General features: G+C 43.2%; 1 protein-coding gene across 1 annotated transcript in view; it reads right to left on the bottom strand.

Annotated features, from left to right (window-relative positions):
- The window catches only part of LOC122321159 (cell adhesion molecule Dscam2-like), a 994,286-nt gene that overhangs the window by 607,719 nt on the left and 366,086 nt on the right, over nucleotides 1-20,481 (bottom strand). The window contains exon 4 of the mRNA XM_070278943.1: nucleotides 14,344-14,491. Within this exon, the coding sequence (XP_070135044.1) occupies nucleotides 14,344-14,491 (148 nt within the window). The remainder of the gene's footprint in view (nucleotides 1-14,343; nucleotides 14,492-20,481) is intronic.

Raw genomic sequence — 20,481 nt, 5'->3', positions numbered from 1 at the left:
AAAAACGAGCGTAGAAGTTCAGTGAACCAAAGAAACGGCTTCTACTCTTACTTTTCAACCCGCGACACCGAAGTGGAAAAATCGGCGCTTAAAAGCAACCCGGCTTTACTGACCGCTGAAACCCAAAGGGCACGGTCTTGCTCACCCGCTCTGCTCACTCCGACTCCCGCGTCATGGAGTTCGCAGTGTAAAACCCCCCCTCCAATATCGGAAACAAATTTCGCACCAACAACAAGCAGCGCTACAACTTCTGCAACAACAGCGAAAACCCCTGCAACTCAAAGTACCACGACGTCAACGACTACAGCGAGTACAAAAACAACAACCTCGGAAAGTGCCAAAGCGGTACAGCCACATAGACTGGAATGGATCGCTACATCCAAATTAATCGCAAGCTTAGCCCGCAGAGTAATCCGGCAGGCAACAAAACAAAAATTAACCGTGTCCTGAATAACGATAATGAACCAGACAGATCCACTACTAACAGATTTGCCCTACTGGCGGAGGCTGAGGAAAACCAACCAGCCCAAGACACCGCAAAAAAACCCAAGCCCCCTCCAATCTATATTAGGGAAAAAAGCTCGAGTGCCCTGGTCAACAAAATTGCGTCGTTGATCGGGAACGGTGAAAACTTTCATGTTGTTCCGCTTATCAAAGGGAACATCCATGAAACAAAGGTGCAAACCAAGACTGAAGAGCACTTCCACTGTACAGAAAAACTATTACACGTACCAGCTGAAAAGCAGTAAGGGCCTACAAGTGGTAGTAAAGGGAATAGAACCTGATGTTACCGCCGAGGAAATAAAAACCGCCCTTAAAGAAAAGGGCTTCGCCGCCAAGAATGTTATTAACATTCTAAATAAAGATAAAAAGCCACAACCCCTCTTCAAGGTCGAGCTCGAGCCTGAAAGCAGGTCGCTGAAGAAGAACGAAGTCCACCCAATCTACAACCTGCAATATCTTTTGCATCGGAAAATCACTGTTGAAGAGCCACATAAACGTAACGGTCCAGTGCAATGCACTAATTGTCAAGAGTATGGACACACAAGGTCTTACTGCACACTTCGGGCTGTCTGTGTAGTCTGCGGGGACGCCCACAAGTCCGTTTGCTGCACTACAAACAAGGACAGTACCGTGAAGAAATGTGGAAACTGCGGAGGCAGCTATACGGCAAACTATAGAGGATGTATTGTGTATAAGGAGTTAAAGAGTCGCATGCGTCAAGCGACCGCAACGCGCAACCAAAATCCACAGAATGCGTACGTTTCGTCAAAAACCACGCCAGACGTCTTCTTCGCCAAAGCTGCGAGATCCTCATTCGGTCCACTAAACACCACCAACGGCTTCTCCTATGCCGATGCTCTATGATCTGGAAGGGAAATTCCAATTCAGCCTAACTCTCAAAGCGCTCAACAGGCCCCAGAACAGCCACACAGCAAAACGGAAACTATGATGCTTACCCTCCAACAAAGTATGATGGAGCTTATGTCATTCATGAAAACGACCATGCAAACGCTTGTTCAAAACCAGAACATGGTGATACAGCTGCTCGTAGCACAACAGTCCAAATAATCTATGCAGGCGCTACGAATATCAATGTGGAACGCCAATGGTGTCTCACGGCATAAACTAGAATTGTCACAATTCTTGACCGAAAACCATATTGACGTTATGCTACTGGTGGAAACGCATCTTACAAGCAAATACAACTTTCATATAAGAGGCTACACAATCTACCGCACAGATCATCCAGATGGGAAAGCCCACGGCGGAACTGGAGTTCTAATCAGAGAACGAATTAAACACCATTTTCACAAAAGGTTTGCAACAAACTTCTTGCAGGCCACATCGATACAAATTCAGTCAAGCAACGGAATCCTTTCAATTGCTGCCGTTTACTGCCCTCCTCGCTTCTCAATCTCGGAAGGACAATTTATGGACTTCTACAATTCACTTGGGGATCGATTTATAGCCGCAGGAGACTACAACGCCAAACATACGCACTGGGGATCACGTCTAGTGACTCCCAAAGGAAGACAATTGTACAATGCAATTATAAATGTGAAAAATAAACTGGACTACGTTTCCCCTGGAAGTCCCACATACTGGCCAACAGACTCACGAAAGCTCCCAGACCTTATTGATTTTGCAGTGACAAAAAACATACCTCGCAATCTAATAAGTGCCAAAGCAGTCTCGGACTTATCATCAGACCACTCGCCTGTGCTTCTAACGCTTCTTCAAAGCCCAGAAATAACCGAACACCCCTTCAGTCTGACGACGACAAAAACAAACTGGCTAAAATACAAAAAGTACGTGAGTGCCCACATAGAACTCGCCCCGGATTTTAACATGGAATCGGACATCGACTACACTACGAGCGCCCTGGAAGAAGTACTCGTTGCGGCAGCTAAAATCTCTACTCCTCATAGGAAAGAAGTAGACCGAAACAAACACTTCAAATCTAATCAGCAAATCGAACAGCTCGTGCGAGAAAAGAGGCGCACGCGTCGTGATTGGCAAAACAGCAGATCACCAGCTTCAAAACAACGCCTTAAGGAAGCAACCCGATCACTCGACCAGGCTCTTCACCAACAGGAAGAAAATGCACAGCTGAGGTACATCCAGAATCTCTCGCCAACAAGCACAAAGTACCCCCTGTGGAGGGCCCACCCAAATCTTAGTGCCCCAATTGAAACGACCACCCCGATAAGAAACTCTTCGGGATGCTGGGCTCGCAGCAACGAAGACCGAGCTGAAACATTCGCCACACATCTCCAAAGTGTCTTCCAGCCAAACCCAGCCTCAAATTCATTCCTCCTGCCAGAAATTCAGCCAGAGTCCTCCCCTCAGCCAGCCGCACCTTCATTCCGGCCGAACGAAATCGAAAAAGTCATAAGAGGACTAAAACCAAAAAAGGTCCCGGTGGTGACCTATTGACCCCAAAGATGCTGATCGAACTTCCAAAATGCGCTATAGAGGTCGTCTGCAAACTATTTAATGGAATCATTAAGATTAATGCTATTTCCCAAAAAAGTGGAAAAAATCCATCATTATAATGATACCGAAGCCTGGAAAAGACCACACAATTCCGTCATCATACAGACCAATAAGCCTTCTATCTTGTTTGTCTAAATTGTTTGAAAAATGCTTGTTAACTCGCATAATACCACATCTGGAAGCTTGCAATATCATCCCGGCACACCAATTTGGCTTTCGAAGAAACCATGGAACCATCGAACAAGTGAACAGATTAACATCCGAAATACGCTCAGCCTTCGAGCAGCGAGAATACTGCAGCGCTATTTTCCTCGACGTATCTCAAGCTTTCGACCGAGTTTGGCTCATCGGACTCATGCACAAAATTAAAACGTATTTGCCAACATACACCCACAAGCTACTGGAATCATACCTCTTCAATAGGGTATTCTCAGTGAGATGCAACGCAGCTACTTCGGGCGACTACACCATCGAAGCTGGAGTTCCACAGGGAAGCGCACTCGGGCCGTGTCTATATGTTTTGTATACTGCGGATATTCCTACGAGCGCACAACTAACAACGTCAACGTTCGCCGATGATACCGCTATTCTTAGTCGCTCCAGATGCCCAACGCAGGCAACAACCTAACTGGCTAATCATCTCACAATAGTGGAAAGGTGGCTGTCCGACTGGCGCATTAAAATAAACGAACAAAAGTGTAAACATATAACGTTTACTCTTAATAGACAAACATGCCCTCCGCTTTTACTAAACGGTATTCAGATCCCTCAAGCTAACGACGTAACGTACCTTGGCGTTCACCTTGATAGACGACTTACCTGGCGTAAGCACATCGAATGCAAAAAGATGCATCTAAAACTGAAAGCCAGCAGCCTCCACTGGATCATAAACTCACGATCGCCACTGTGCCTGGACTACAAGTTACTACTGTACAATTCAGTCCTAAAGCCAATCTGGACGTATGGCTCCCAGCTGTGGGGGAACGCGAGCAGCAGCAACATAGACATCATACAGCGCGCACAATCAAAAATCCTGAGAACTATCACAGGGGCACCTTGGTATGTTCGCAACGAAAACATCCACCGGGATCTGGGCATCCTCGCAGTGAAAGACGAAATCCAGAAGCAAAAAGAGTCATACAAAGAAAAACTGTCTTCGCACCCAAATTTTCTCGCTCGGGGATTGACTCGGGTTTCTAGCGTATCCCGCCTTAGACGCAACGACCTCCCAACCCAGCAATCGATTTTTAGGGCCGTCTAACTCCGTATCAGTCAATATGACTGTTAGTTAAGTTAAAAATATAAGATTTGATACACCTCTTGTTAGTCTCGCAAAGAGAAGATTCAAGAAATAAAAGCAACGTTAAAAAAAAAAAAAAAGAAAAAAATTGTTTAAAAATAGTGACTCACAACTAAATAAAAATTGATGTTGCATACTTATGAGCTTGGGATATAACAACTGAAACCATTACTCCGGAACGCTAGCAAGATTTCTTTCTTTTTGTTTCTTTTGTAAAATTCTATACTTTTTGTTTAAAAAAATTAAAGATCCATTTTTTTCAAAAGCTACAAAATTTAACTTTTAAAAAACGGTGGAAATTTAAAAATCAGTTTATAATTAAGTAAAATAAAACAAGGAAACTAAATAAATCAAGATTTTGAGTAATAGTGTGGGTCAAAAGTGCCAAATTTATTGTGACCTCATAAAATAGCTCTCCTCTAAAAATGTACCGATTTTTCTGAATTTTTATTTGGATCAAAACATTGGCACTACAAAAAGATTTCCGTTTTGGGGGCGAGAGTGGGCGTGGCCTAATTTTGACTTAATTTTTTTTTTTTTTTTTTTTTTGTAACGTTGCTTTTATTTCTTGATTTGCGAGACTAACAAGAGGTGTATCAAATCTTATATTTTTAACTTAACTAACAGTCATATTGACTGATACGGAGTTAGATGGCCCTAAAAATCGATTGCTGGGTTGGGAGGCCGTTGCGTCTAAGGCGGGATACGCTAGAAACCCGAGTCAATCCCCGAGCGAGAAAATTTTGGTGCGAAGACAGTTTTTCTTTGTATGACTCTTTTTGCTTCTGGATTTCGTCTTTCACTGCGAGGATGCCCAGATCCCGGTGGATGTTTTCGTTGCGAACATACCAAGGTGCCCCTGTTAGTTTCCAAGATTTTTGATTGTGCGCGCTGTATGATGTCTATGTTGCTGCTGCTCGCGTTCCCCCACAGCTGGGAGCCATACGTTCAGATTGGCTTTAGGACTGAATTGTACAGTAGTAACTTGTAGTCCAGGCACAGTGGCGATCGTGAGTTTATGATCCAGTGGAGGCTGCTGGCTTTCAGTTTTAGGTGCATCTTTTTGCATTCGATGTGCTTGCGCCAGGTAAGTCGTCTATCAAGGTGAACGCCAAGGTACGTTACGTCGTTAGCTTGAGGGATCTGCATACCGTTTAGTAAAAGCGGAGGGCATGTTTGTCTATTAAGAGTAAACGTTATATGTTTACACTTTTGTTCGTTTATTTAAATGCGCCAGTCGGATAGCCACCTTTCCACTATTGTGAGATGATTAGCCAGTTGGGTTGTTGCCTGCGTTGGGCATCTGGAGCGACTAAGAATAGCGGTATCATCGGCGAACGTTGACGTTGTTAGTTGTGCGCTCGTAGGAATATCTGCCAGTATACAAAACATATAGACACGGGCCGAGTGCGCTTCCTTGCGGAACTCCAGCTTCGATGGTGTAGTCGCCCGAAGAAGCTGCGTTGCATCTCACTGAGAATACCCTATTGAAGGTGCGGCTGGCTGAGGGGAGGACTCTGGCTGAATTTCTGGCAGGAGGAATGAATTTGAGGCTGGGTTTGGCTGGAAGACACTTTGGAGATGTGTGGCGAATGTTTCAGCTCGGTCTTCGTTGCTGCGAGCCCAGCATCCCGAAGAGTTTCTTATCGGGGTGGTCGTTTCAATTGGGGCACTAAGATTTGGGTGGGCCCTCCACAGGGGGTACTTTGTGCTTGTTGGCGAGAGATTCTGGATGTACCTCAGCTGTGCATTTTCTTCCTGTTGGTGAAGAGCCTGGTCGAGTGATCGGGTTGCTTCCTTAAGGCGTTGTTTTGAAGCTGGTGATCTGCTGTTTTGCCAATCACGACGCGTGCGCCTCTTTTCTCGCACGAGCTGTTCGATTTGCTGATTAGATTTGAAGTGTTTGTTTCGGTCTACTTCTTTCCTATGAGGAGTAGAGATTTTAGCTGCCGCAACGAGTACTTCTTCCAGGGCGCTCGTAGTGTAGTCGATGTCCGATTCCATGTTAAAATCCGGGGCGAGTTCTATGTGGGCACTCACGTACTTTTTGTATTTTAGCCAGTTTGTTTTTGTCGTCGTCAGACTGAAGGGGTGTTCGGTTATTTCTGGGCTTTGAAGAAGCGTTAGAAGCACAGGCGAGTGGTCTGATGATAAGTCCGAGACTGCTTTGGCACTTATTAGATTGCGAGGTATGTTTTTTGTCACTGCAAAATCAATAAGGTCTGGGAGCTTTCGTGAGTCTGTTGGCCAGTATGTGGGACTTCCAGGGGAGACGTAGTCCAGTTTATTTTTCACATTTATAATTGCATTTATAATTGTCTTCCTTTGGGAGTCACTAGACGTGATCCCCAATGCGTATGTTTGGTGTTGTAGTCTCCTGCGGCTATAAATCGATCCCCAAGTGAATTGTATAAGTCCATAAATTGTCCTTCCGAAATTGAGAAACGAGGAGGGCAGTAAACGGCACCGATTGAAAGGATTCCGTTGCTTGACTGAATTTGTATCGATGTGGCCTTCAAGTAGTTTTTTGCAAACCTTTTGTGAAAGTGGTGTTTAATGCGTTCTCTGATTAGAACTTGATTGACTTGATTGATTTGCGTATATTTCGAGCCCAAGTTCCAAATGTTAACTCATTATTATGGAATTCGGTGTATAAATGTCTAAAAAAAATGTCTAATTGTCTAAAAAAAACTAATTTTGTTTTTCACATTTTTTAAAATGTTTTCCTGAACTGACGATACAGAAATGTGCACTTTTTATGGCGGTCCAAAATTCGAAACAAACTTGAGTGTGCCGGAGTAATAGTGTGTCCTTCCATTTCACTTATTCCTTTCTTTTACACACTTTTACTCCGGAGTGGAAGTAAAATTGCACTGACTTGTTTTGGGAAAAGCGTTATAACTTCAACAATTTTCATGATTTCCTAATGAAATCGATCTCGTTTTATTCAAAATTAACGAGACAATATTGATGTGTGTCAAAAATGATACCAATTGTTTGAAGTTGTACCTAAAAAATGGCGTCAAAGTCCGAAAAACACGACTAAAATTCGAAAATGTCAGTTTCTTGCGTAAAAATTGTATCCTTTTTGCTAAAATAAATTAAAGAAATATTTTTTTTCAAAAGCTACAACATTTACCCATTAAAAAACGTAAAAAAATTTTAAATTGGTTAAAAATTACGTGCTTAGGATTTTTTAAGAGCAAAAAAGTCCTGAAAAACCGTTTTTTCTAAATAAATCAAGATTTTGAGGGTTTTAGAAAAATTTCAAACACGGTTTCATACTATATTCGACCTAATGAACAATTCCTATTAGGTCTCTCCAAAAGTTCCTCCAAATTTTCTTTTTTTGTCGCACTGTGTTCTTGATCAGGATCACCTCCTGAGTTGATATGAGCATGTCCGTCTGTCTGTTTCTACGCAAACTTGTCTCTCAGTTTTAAAGCTATCGACTTGAAACTTTGCACACACCCTTCTTTCCTTTGCACGCAGTATATAAGTCTGTACGATCGGGATCGGCCGACTATGTCCTATAGCTGCCATACAACTGATTGATCGGAAATCGTATAACTTCGGTGTTTTTAGAGTTAGAGAATACAAATTTTACATAAAAGCTAATTTTAACAAAACGTTACGACATGCCAGATTTGATAAGGATCGGCCGACTATATCCTATAGCTGCCATATAACTGAACGATCGGAAATGAACCAACTTTCGTGTTTTTTAAGTTAGAAAGCTGGAAATAGAAATACCAACTTTGGTATGTTTGAAGATAGAAGTTTGGGACTTTTTTTAGATTTTGTATTGTAATAAATTGTATTTATATTCATATTCCCATAAGGATCGGCAAACTATATCCGATGTTTGCGATATATATCCGGTTTTCAGTTAAAATATCAACTGGGTATATGGGTATATCAACTTCGGCTCCGCCCGAAGTTAGCTTTCCTTTCTTGTTATTTATTAATATTGTTTGTTGTTAATTAAAAAAATATGGAACTTAAACTTGTCTGTGCTATGAAGTCTTGTAACAAGACAATTTCCTAATCGTAGCCTACCATCCGTTGCTGGCTATGTGAGAACGTCGTACACGGCAAGTGTGCCGGGTTCACTACCTCAGTCTCGGATGCCATTTAACGTAAGTGTGGTATTCATTATTGTTGTGAAAATTGTCGTGCTGTCCAAGGTGAAATGAGGTCGTTCATGAGGCAGACCAAGAATGGATTTAATGAGCTGATCACTGGTTTTCGTAAAATCAATGACCAGCTCTGTGCGCTTGACACTTAATTTAGTGGCCTTCAGCTGCCAAATGAGTCCCCTAAGCATAAGAAATCCGCTGTTTCTGATCCGCCTCAGCCTGCTCAGCCGACATTAATGCAGCCGCTCATATCTCTGGCCACCACAAGGGCTATAACTGAGAACAATTCGTCCAAATTTCTCAGGGAAAATGAGCAATTGTCCGATATGTCCTCCAGGGCATCTGTCGGGTCAGGCAGAAGCACACCGGTTTAATTTTAATGTTTAAAAATGTTAACGTAATGTTTGGTGAATGTTTATTTATTAGGCTTAAGCTTGTACAAAAGCTTAGTTGATCGCAAGACTACTCTCTCTCGGCCGCGGGCTTTCTATAGAGAGTTTTAGCTCGGCAATGTCTAGGTCGGGCCGCCCTCTCCATTTTCGAGAGCTTTAGCTTCGAGGTGACTAGTCGAGCCGCCCTCTCTATATACTACTTGAGTCCCTGCATGCACCATAAGCTGGTCTATCTGCGGATCATCCGGCTTCATCTTCATGCAGAACTAAACCTTTTTTATAACGTTTATATTAAATATAAATTCGTCTTTTTATTTACGGCATTGAAAAATTTCAATGGCCAAACATTGGTGACCCCGACGTGATATAGTTAATATAATTAGCTAAATTATTAACTATAATTTACCAAAGTTTTAGAAACTAAAACTAAACCAAACTACTCCCGTGAAAACATATGTGGTGTAGATTAAAAATTACATGAACGGTTTTGGTGCTAATAAGCAATCATGTTTATTTAATAATAAACAAATTCAAAATAAGAACAAGACATAAAACTAACGGCAGTTCAGGTGTGGCCCAGTAAATTATTTATTATAGGCACACATGCATATTTACGTTCCACAAGCAAGTGCATTCGCCCGCGCATAGACTTCATATATATATACGTTCCACAATTCCGCTACGGTTCTGAGCGCACAGTGGGACAAGTCGTGCTCGCCGCGAGCAAACAAATTTGGAGCGATAAAATTTGTCGCCGGAACTATTTACTTCGGGTTGGTCGGAACTTAATAAATCAACCATGAACTCCAGCGGTGCAGACACAGGAGCACCCACTCCAACCCGTAGTGCTATTTTAAAGTACAAGGCCCTGGGTATTCTCCAGGACTTGCAGAGGATCCAAAGAGCTCTTCAGCCTGTTTCCAAGGTGGACGATGGCATACTCCACGTGCAACATGGTCAGATAGTCGCCATGTTCAGCGACTTCAAGGGCATACACGGGGAGCCTGAGGATTTGGACATTTCGCAGATCAGTAGTGAGCTCCGATGGACCGTTTCGGAGCTCGTAGTGACAATGCAGGCCGAAATTGAGCACGAGACGACCCTTCGCTCTTCCCGAATTGCTGCCCACTCCACCCTAGCTAACGGAATGTTCACCATGCAGGCGGACTCAGGGTCAAGTCAAAGGTTTCAAGCTTTGCCTCCCTTGCCTCTTCCTACCTTCAGCGGATACTCTAAATGGCCTGAGTTTCACTCGATTTTCTGTAAAATCGTGGGCGGTAATCCGAGCATCAGTAAGGTGGAAAAGCTGCAAAAGTTGCGATCTTGTCTTCGGGAGTCCGCTTTCGAAGTAGTTCGCTCCTTGGAAGTCTCCGATGAGAATTATGATGTCGCGCTGAATTTGTAGGAGAAACGATTTAAAAGCCGTCGTTTCATATTTCAGGCTCATGTGAATGAGATTCTTGGCCTCACTCTAGTAGGAGGTGATTCAATTACAGTTCTTCGAGGGTTACCCGACAAATTCAATGCCCATACGAGATTTTTGAAGAATTTTTGTTCGACAAATCAGATAGCCGGCTGCATCATTGTCCAGGTGCTTCTTCAACGGTTGGACCCAGCTACCCAGGTTAAATGGGAGGAGAGTCTAAATTCTTCAAGTTCCGACGCCATCCCTACTTGGGAGTCGCTGGCAGAGTTTCTGGAGCGGTGATGCAGGACTTTGGAGGCTATGGATGTGGCCGCTGGCCAGAGCTATGGAGCTGATCCCTCTTAGGGTTGGAGTGCTTCGTTGGAGTGCTTGGGAGCGGATTAAGCTGTACCTTGTCCCTTACGAATGTAGTTGGAGGACAGGCCCCAACAAAGAGGGGAATGTCGGGTCAGGCAGCAGCACACCGGTGGAATTTTTATGTTTAAATATGTTAACGTAATATTTGGTGAATGTTTATTTATTAGGAATAAGTTTATACAAAAGCTAGTTGATCGCAAGCCGACTCTCTCTTGGCCGCTCGACTCAACGGGCTTTTTATAGAGAGTTTTAGCTCGGCAATGTCTAGGTCTCCATTTTCGAGAGCTTTAGCTTCGAGGTGACTTGTCGGGCCGCCTTCTCTGTATACTACTTGAGTGCACCATAAGCTGGTCTATCTGCGGATCATCCGGCTTCATCTGCACGCAGAAATAAAAATTTTTTAAAACGTTTATATTTAATACAAATTCGTCTTTTTATTTACGGCATTGAAAATTATCAATGACTAAACAGTATCTCTTTAAGGGATGCCACAGGTCCTAGTGGACGAAACCCCCGTTAGAGTCACCCAAACGGGTATCCCACAGTCCTGACCACCGGCACCGACTGATGCTGCAGTTTTCGTACCTGCGACACCAAAACCGTTACAGGTGATTCCTCCATCGAAACATATATTTGTTTCTCGGCTTGCCCCTGATACTTCAGAGATATAAAGGTGGAGGACATACAAAAATTTAAATATAATTATACAAGGCGCACGTCTTCTTTCAAGATTCTTGTGTCCGCGCTGAAGTTCAAGATGATTTGTTCACTCAGTTTTTGGCCAGAGAATATTTTCGTCCAAGAACATCAGCCTAGTTCCATAAAGAACAAATAAAACCAGTGGAAGTTAAAGTTCCCGATATCAGAACCACTGACCAACCTTCCACCTCTTCTTCGTCTACTTACCCAAAAAACTAGTATCGTCATTAACACTCATCTATCAGAATACTAAGGGGCTATGTAGCAAACTCCCCAAGCTATATTCTGATAGTTCTTTCTTTGCATCCCATATTATAGCCTTTACAGAAACATGGTTAAAGCCGGAAATCTTTAGTTCCGAAGTTCTTCCAAGTAAGTACACCACTTTTAGAAGGGATCGACCTAAGTGAAGGGGGGGTGGAGTCCTCATTTGGGTAGACTCCACTCTTTCTTCTGAAGAGGCATATTTGACATGTCTCTAGGTCAGATTAACCGTGTTAGAAATTCGTTAGGTCGGCTTTTAGACTTATGTTTTGTATCTGATCCTGATGGTAATGGTCTCTCCATAGTTTTTCCCCTTTCCACCCCAGAGGATCCACATCACCCCACGCTGGAGGTATCAATCGAAACCATTCCTTGTATCGATCAGATGTCTCCACGCGTGGTAAATAAGATTCGCTGTGTCCGTAATGCTTATTTTCATAAACCTAATAGCCTTATCGATACATATGACTGGTCCGATATTCTGGCATGCACTGATCTTAACGTGACCTTAGAAAACTTTTATTGCACTTTAAATAAATTTTTTGACTCATGTGTGCCTTGGAAATATCCGTCCGCATCAACAAATCCTCTTTGGTTTATAAGGTGCCTCACCAACCAAAAAAATAATAAAACTAAGCTTTTACTAAAATATAAAGAAACCTGATAGATTGATTTTTCAAGATACCTACTAGCTCAGTCAAATTTATCGTGCATAACGCTGAATGTTACAGGAATTATATTGACCGCTGCCGGATACAATTTACTCAGGATCCAAAGTAGTTTTATAATTTTGTAAACACTTAGCATAAACACGTATCTTTTTCACTCCTGCTTACGTTTGAAAATTCCTTTGCGACCTCCGATCAGGCCATTGCCGATCGATTCGCAGAATTATTTCAAACAACTTATTCCCCGCCTAAATTGACAGATCAGCCTTACGCATATAACATTCAAGCAGCAAATCTTATTTTCGGTCCGTTTGTCTTTTTCCCCTTAAGTGGAAGGAAATTCATATTTCCCCTAGATAAAAAAGGGTTTCCCCTGCCAACTACAGAGGCACCTCTAAGTTGTCGGCAATTCCAAAGTTATTTGAAAAATTAATTACCCCTCATTTGCAACACCTTTGCTCTTCGATTATCTCTCCCTGTCAGCATGGCTTTATTAAGCGTCGCTCCACCGGCACAAATTTAATGGAGTTGACATCCTTTGTCATAGATGGCTTTTGTAAGGGATATCAAACCGATGTAATTTACACAGACTTCAGCAAAGCATTTGATTCAGTTAATCACTCACTCTTGTTGAGTAAACTGAATATGCTGGGTTTTCCTAAAGACCTCTTAACGTGGATCTCCAGCTACCTAGACGGAAGGACACGAAGAGTCTTATTTAAAAACATACAGTCCCGTCTGGTCCGTGCTACATCTGGCGTCCCTCAAGGAAGTCATCTTGGCCCGCTATTATTCACGCTTTTTATTAATGACTTGCCCCCTGCTTTAACGAACTCTCTAGTTCTTATGTATGCAGATGATGTAAAGCTTTGTCTTCAGTACAAATCCATCTCTGCCCAATGCAGTCTTCAGTCTGACCTTAATAACTTTCAAGAATGGTGTTTAGCCAATGATCTAATACTTAATGGATCAAAATGCAAGCATATGTCTTTTTATCGTTCTTGCCCTCTGCAAGCTACTTATTCTATTAATGGGATTGCCTTGGAAAAATTAACCCAGGTTAATGATCTCGGCATCCTATTAGACATCAAACTTAAATTTGCCGACCATATTTCCTTAATGGTTAATAAGGCTAAAAGAGTCCTTGGTTTTATCAAAAGGTGGTCAAAAGAATTTAATGACCCCTATATAACAAAAACACTATTCCTTTTTTTGGTCCGTCCTATACTGGAGTACGGTTCATGTGTCTGGAGTCCCCAATAAGGAGTACATCAGGACCGCATAGAATCCGTACAAAAGAATTTCCTAACTTTTTCACTTAGAGGTCTAAACTGGGATGCAAATCTTCACCTTCCATCTTATAGTAGTAGACTCTTAATCATAAACTTACCTAGCTTAACAAATCGTAGGACAATGCTCGGTGTAGTCTTTCTGCATAACCTTATTAACGGGGATGTAGATAGCCAGCATTTACTAACACGCTTAAAATTTAACATTCCTAATAGAAGGACTCGAAACTTTAGTCCTCTGTTCCTTAGCCATTGTAATTCGACATATGCACTGCATGACCCTTTTAGTGTATTATGTTCGAACTACAATGGCCTTCACTCTATAACATCTCTTTCCTGACCCTCTAATTTAAAATATAGAATTTTACATTTTCTTACTAACTTCTCCTAGCTAAACAACTTACAAATAGCTTAATACGTACTAACAAATCGTTTCTCGAGCGCCCCTCGGTCGTCTGGGCCTCTGAGCTTTATGATGAATACAGGAATGCTAGCTGATGTTCGTATTGATGCACAAGCCATTTCCAAATTCTGAAATATGGCTTGCGGGCTCGTCACCGTTATTTTATCAAGAGGTTTTTTTATTTGATCGGATATGCCAATGCTTATGAAATTTGGTAGGTCGAATCATTTGGTCAAAAATACAATCAAAAGGAAGTCCCAACCTTCTATTTTCAAAATCACCAAAGTTGAGTCATTTCCGATCGTTTAGGTGTATGCTTAACTAAACGATTAGCTGCGACTCTGCCAAAAATAGGCTTTCCTTTCTTGTTTTTTATTCAAATGATCCGTAGATATTGTTTTCTTACCAGCTTTTACATCTGTATCCCTCGATACAATAGTTCCAATAGTATTAGAAGCGGAGCATTTATACGTTGTCCAGTGTACATCTTGTCGAAAATTCTCTGCAGCAAATGGTGGAAAATAGAGCGAACCATTGCTCAATATATGACGAATCTGAAATAAGAATAAACACAACTTTTTGAATATTGGTCCTCACGGTAATCTTTCTTTAAAATGAAGAAATTGAATGGATTATGGATGGGACGGGCCAGATTTAAAGCCAATATCACACGGAGCCTAGCTTGGAACGCTCACCAATCGAATGCCACATCGTCGGAGGTGTCTTTGCTGCTGGAGTATCTCAACACAAAAAGGAAATATTTCAATCGACTGAATAATGAAACAGCCATTTTAGATAAGGTAGACTGCTATATGGATCCAGAGCATGACAACATTATCTATAAGGAAAAGTATTTTACGGACGCATAAATTACATTATTTCGGCAACTTTGTACAAGACATAGTCCATCCATTGTGAAAAGCGAGAACGGTAGCAGCGGGATGCAGAGTGCAATGACTCAATTATCAGTTTGCTACAACAACATTAACAATTGTTCGAGCAGTTGATTGCAGATTCAGCCTTCCGATTTGACTTCCAATTGTGGTGGATAGGTTCCTTCATGGCTGAGGGACAAGATCCAATTAATGTTAAGAGGAGCCCCAAAAAATAAGGTCTTACTCCAATAACTTCCGTTTTGAAACTGTTTTTATTTTGTAAATTCTCTTACAAAAAAGACACATAAAAATCTTTAATCTATTTAAAACTACTTATCAACGCACTGCACGCTGACATTCTATGCGACCCTATCCCCATAGGTGCGCTAAGCGCACCACTTATGCATTTATTTAGGCTGGAGGGTATCGGTTTTAGCCCATGCTGTTTATCTCGTATTTCCATGGGTCCGATCCCTTGAAACTCAATCTTTGGAATTTTGTCTAAAATCGTGTTCAATGCTTGATCATTCTGCACAGGGCCACAAAAAAGGTGTAAATTTAATGTATTTTGGATTTACATTTTAAATAAATTTGATGTAACTTTAACCTTTCCTTCGATTACAAGTTTTAATGGACTATACATATATAATATGTCTATTTTTGTACTAAATTTATGAATTTCAATTCTAAAGTATTAGAAAATTATTATAATTATAATTTTTTTATAACAAAGTGGACTGTATATGAATATTTATGAATTGCAATTTTAAAATATTTTATAATTTTTGATGTTTTTTTGCCCCTGTAAGGGGCTACAAAAGTGCCTCTTTGTCTCTCTTGTTATATTTGTCGGAGGGGATACAATTCAGTCTCTCGTTAGACAGAGACTCCATTGTGTGACCATAGGTTGTGCTACGATATACCAGTTCTGGTATGATGGGACTCAGTTTGCGAAGTGAGGCCGTGTGTTGCTTCGTTGTGTTGCTGGATCTTGTCTCTCTTTTTTTTTACTCGTTACTTCTATTCGTCTCGAGCTTTAGCGTGGTGTTTTGTTGAGGACTGTTGTGTTGTGGCGGTTATGAGCAACTAAGGCAACGAAGACTCGCAGCACCATCCAGGACTTGATGGAGGAGCAGCAAGCTAGTGATCAAGCGACTGATGAGAGCTTGCGTGGAGAAGACTTCAATTCCCCGACATATTTTAGTGTGTACTTTAAATGTACTTTGAAATATTAATGTTTTCTTTCTTTTTTTTTGGTAAACTGTATTTTTTACATTTTTGATTGTTGTGTCCATCTCCTACAAAAGGCTACAGAAAATATTTTATTTTTCATATTTTACATATTTTTTTTTTAGCTTGACTTTTTACGCCTAAGTACATTTTTTCCTAACATTCGGCATTGGGGATGGTAATGCTATACCCAACAATTATCTGTTTGACTTTAGTTTTCTTAAATAGGATATAAGCAATACAGTAATGATTACACAGCCACACAAAAAAAATATTTTTTCGGGTCCGGAAGTCAGACCATGTTAACTATATGTTTTCGGGGTCGCTGAATCCGAATCCGAGGTCCAAAAAACCCCAGCACGTAAGGGTTCTGACATAACCTCAAAAAACCTCATACAAAATTATATTGGAATCCGTGGGTCAGACCATGTTTATTATATGTTTTCAGGGTCGCTGAATCCGAATCCGAGGTCTAAAAAACTCCAGAATGTCAGGGTTACGACATAACCTCAAAAACTTGATAAAATTTTTATTTTCCGAGCGACCCCAAAAACACATGGTAAACATGATCTGAGCCCAGAACTCGGAAATAAAAATTTTCTACTATTCTACTATTTCTACTATTGAAAATATATAATTTAAAAAAAAAAAACCTTCGTGTGGATAGCTCTTGTGGTCAGACACGTAAACAGTGCCTTTCCGTGCGACGTCCAACCATCACAAAAAGCGGTCCAAAATAGTTTAATGCGGTAAACTTAAAGGGTCATCCGTTGGCCTCCAGCCGATCCTCTGGCAGGGGTCCCAACTCGGGCTGAGTTGGTCGTGCCCTTCGCAGCGTGCAAACGCTGTATTTGCTGACCACCCTCCGTAGCAGCCTCCGTAAGTTCGTAATGCAAAACTTCTGCTCCGATGGTTGCCACCGTGTTCTGGTGGCACATCCTCTCGTGGTGATGGTGCACGATCATCTCCGCCAATACCTCTTCGTGAGACAGTATGATCAGTATGAGACAGTATGTATGACACACACGTCGCGTCGTCGATCCTTCCGCTGGCTCGCATTACTCCGTCCTCGTCGAAGAATGGGGACAGTCCATGCAGCAAGGTCACCCGACTGCTTTTCCTTAGCTGTCCTCAGAAAACACTTCTCGCTGCGATTGCCCTCAGCTTCAGCGCACTTCATCGAAGTCAGTCTGTGATCCTCTCCACCGTATTGTAGTCCACGGCACCGTAGAATGAATCTAAGCACCTATGCGGTGCTCCTCACCAGTCGATTGTAGTTGGAGAATCTCTGCAGGGATATGAAGTTTATCATAATCAATGCAAGCTCACACTTCATTTCCTCTTCGTCGGTCGTCGGTGGAATCTATCCTTCACTTAATCTTGGCCAGCTCTCCTCAGGTCCTCGTAGAAATGGTGGACCGCTTCGTTCTCGTAAGTGGCCCGCCAATAGGCCGCTGCTGCGAACGCCGGATGCCACGAAGATGAGCAGCTTTAGCATCCGCACGCGTCCACCGCCGAAGTAGTAGCGTGGACAAGGGAACTTTTCGATTTTGCTCATTCCTTGCCGCCAGTGCTCAAAGGTTGCGGCCAAATTATCTGATAGCGGCTCGTCCCAGTTGACAATTTGGCAGTCACCAAGTAGCAGCTCAGGAATCTAATCGGGTCAAACGTGGACATGACCAGGCTTAGGAACTCCCTCTTGGTAGAGACGCGTTCCCCTGTCATCACGCTTCTCGGGACTCGATGATATTTGACGCCGAACTTGAAGTCATTTGTATCCGGCTGCCAGTACATTCCTAGAACCTTCTCGTCAGCTTCGGTCCATTTGACGCTAGTGATGGATTCAAATGGGTTTAATGCTCTGACTACACTTGCCGAACTGGAAGTGAATCGACACAAGTCAAAAACTGCACCTGCATGAATTTCTCTCACCCGTGTCGAAATAGCGATAGCTTCTTCTTCACTGGTAAATCGGTCGACGTAGTCGTCCACCTAGTGGTATTCCTTAATAGACAGGGCTGCTCGCGGATCCGTGCTGCTGTACTGCGAGGCATTCAAGGTCTTCACATAGTCCCCCGAACATGGTGAGCAAGATGCTTCGAATATCATAACTTGCATCTTGTACACGTCCGGCTCGCGCTGGTCATCTCCGTTTTTCCACGGGAACGTCTGTCCTGTGGCTGGGATTTTTTTTTATTTTTGTTTAGTGTGTACCCAAAAATTTTGTGTAGCGTAAAATGTGTAGTTTTCTTGCAATCCATCCTTGAATAAGAAGCCCGAAATTTGAGCGCGAAGGTAGACGACCCCCTTAAGGGAAACACCGTTCACCTTGGCAGCCGCGTCGAAACCGGCCAGACTTTTCCAGGTTATCCACCCCGAAGTGCGGCAGGTACCATAACTTGCCTTCCTGGATCCTCTGGACTTCCTGGGGCTCCAGTTGTCGTGCGTATCTATTCTTGACGTAATCGTCCATTAGGCCCTTATAGGCCAGCGCGAAGTCCATATCGCGCCCCATTTTTCCCTCGATGTTGACGAGTCTCTTGAGCGTCATATTTTAGCTCTCCGGCAGTCTCACCTCGTCGTCTCTCCACAGCAGCCCGGTCTCTATCGTCGGTCTACTCGCTTAGTCGTCTCCTCCAGGATACTCAGGGCCCGTGCGTTGCTGCCATCTGCGACTGACGGCGCCAGCTTCGACTGGCTATGCCGGCTTTACTCCGAAATTCTCCGAATCTCGAAATAGTCGCTGACCATCTTCTCCAGAAGATTATCCTGGGGCACGGCTAAGAGGCACGAACTCTGGAGCGGTGAGCTCGGTCTTGCGTTCACCGGTCCATACACCACCCATCCAAGTGCGGTGGCTGCTGCAAATGGTCCTCCAGATCCATAGCTTCTTATTCTGGGGGGAGTTCCAAGATGCGCTCCAGTCCTATTAGGATCCTTGGCGCCGCATTGTTGTACGGCTTCACAGGTAGACGTGCATTCGCCTTCATTGCCTTTACATCCTCCTGACTCACGCTATGCATTTGAAGGTTCAATTGGCTACACGTTCTTCAGCCTATGGCGCTTTGGCTAGCCCGCGGCACTGATCTGCAGGCTGACTACTTTCGTGTGCTCTTTGGCAGATTTGCCACCAAATCACTGCACGTTTAGTTGGCGACTCTCGCCTTTCAGGTTCAGGCTGCGGATGAGTTCGTCGTCGATGAGCGTGACAGACAATCTTTCATCCAGCAGTGTAAAGGTGTCGACCTGCGTATTCTCCCTGTACAGCATCACGGGTAGAAACCGGAATAGTGGGTGGCATCCAATCGAATCAACGCTCAGGTTTCGATGCGGCAATTCCTGGCGGTCACACGTCGATCGCCTTTCATCCTGATTACGCCTCTCCTCGTTGGAATCCACTGGTCGTGGCATTCCTCTCCTGCTTCCTCTATCTGCGACTGGCGGCCGTCTGGGATGTCCAGGTGACTCGTGGAGGAGGTAGTGATGCCTCATTTGGCATCCATGGACGTTGCATCCGCGGCTTTTCCTGCAGAACCGGGACATGTGTCCGGGCTTCAGACACGAGAAGCATAACCTCATCTTCCTCGCGGACTCGATCCGCGTCGTTGTAGCAGCGCTGTTGAACTCCTTGCAGTCCCTGATCTGGTATTGCCCCTCGCATATAGGGCAACATCTGGGGTGGTCGGCCTACAACTCCTCCTCGCGAGCACTATTTGCGTGCAGGATCCTTTGCTTCGGTTGCTCCTTGGCTCCAGCGTCCGTGACAGTGCACACCAGTCTTGCGAATTCATGAAGCCATTCGCTCAGATGCACCACTGTCGGGTACGGCTGTATCGTGATCGCGTGCTTCGCCCAGTCCAACCTCCTGCTCAGGAGGAGGACTTTGGCTCCGCTCGAAGTTAGCTTTCCTTTATTGTTTTTTATTATTTTTTTGTAGCTAACTCATTTCCTACTGATGTCAACTAAGCCATTGATCTAAGAATTCTATGTAATCTTTTAAATTTTGGATTTCATTAGATTTTTTAACTTGGCCCCTATATTGTTGTAGGGCCTCAATATTTAATCTCTTTAAAATGATATGCGCAAAAATGCAATCTGATTCTTCGGTCAGATTTTCTTATAGACGCATCACATAAATTGATTCATTTTGTCGGGTCAGGCAGCAGCACGGCGTTTAATGTTGATGTTTAAATTATGTTTAGTTTAATGTTTATTTATTAGGCTTAAGCTTGTACAAAAGCTTAGTTGATCGCAAGCCGACTCTCTCTCGGCCGCTCGACTCAACGGGCTTTCTATAGAGTTTTAGCTCGGCAATGTCTAGGTCTGGCCGCCCTCTCCATTTTCGAGAGCTTTAGCTCGAGGTGACTTGTCGGGCCGCCCTCTCTGTGTATTTACTTGAGTCCCTGCATGCACCATAAGCTCGTCTATCGTCTGTAGGA

The sequence above is a fragment of the Drosophila bipectinata genome, chromosome 2R (assembly GCF_030179905.1).
Source record: "Drosophila bipectinata strain 14024-0381.07 chromosome 2R, DbipHiC1v2, whole genome shotgun sequence".
Lineage (NCBI taxonomy): Eukaryota > Metazoa > Arthropoda > Insecta > Diptera > Drosophilidae > Drosophila > Drosophila bipectinata.
Note: the sequence above shows the minus strand (reverse complement) of the source record. Positions and strands in the feature narration are given on the sequence as shown.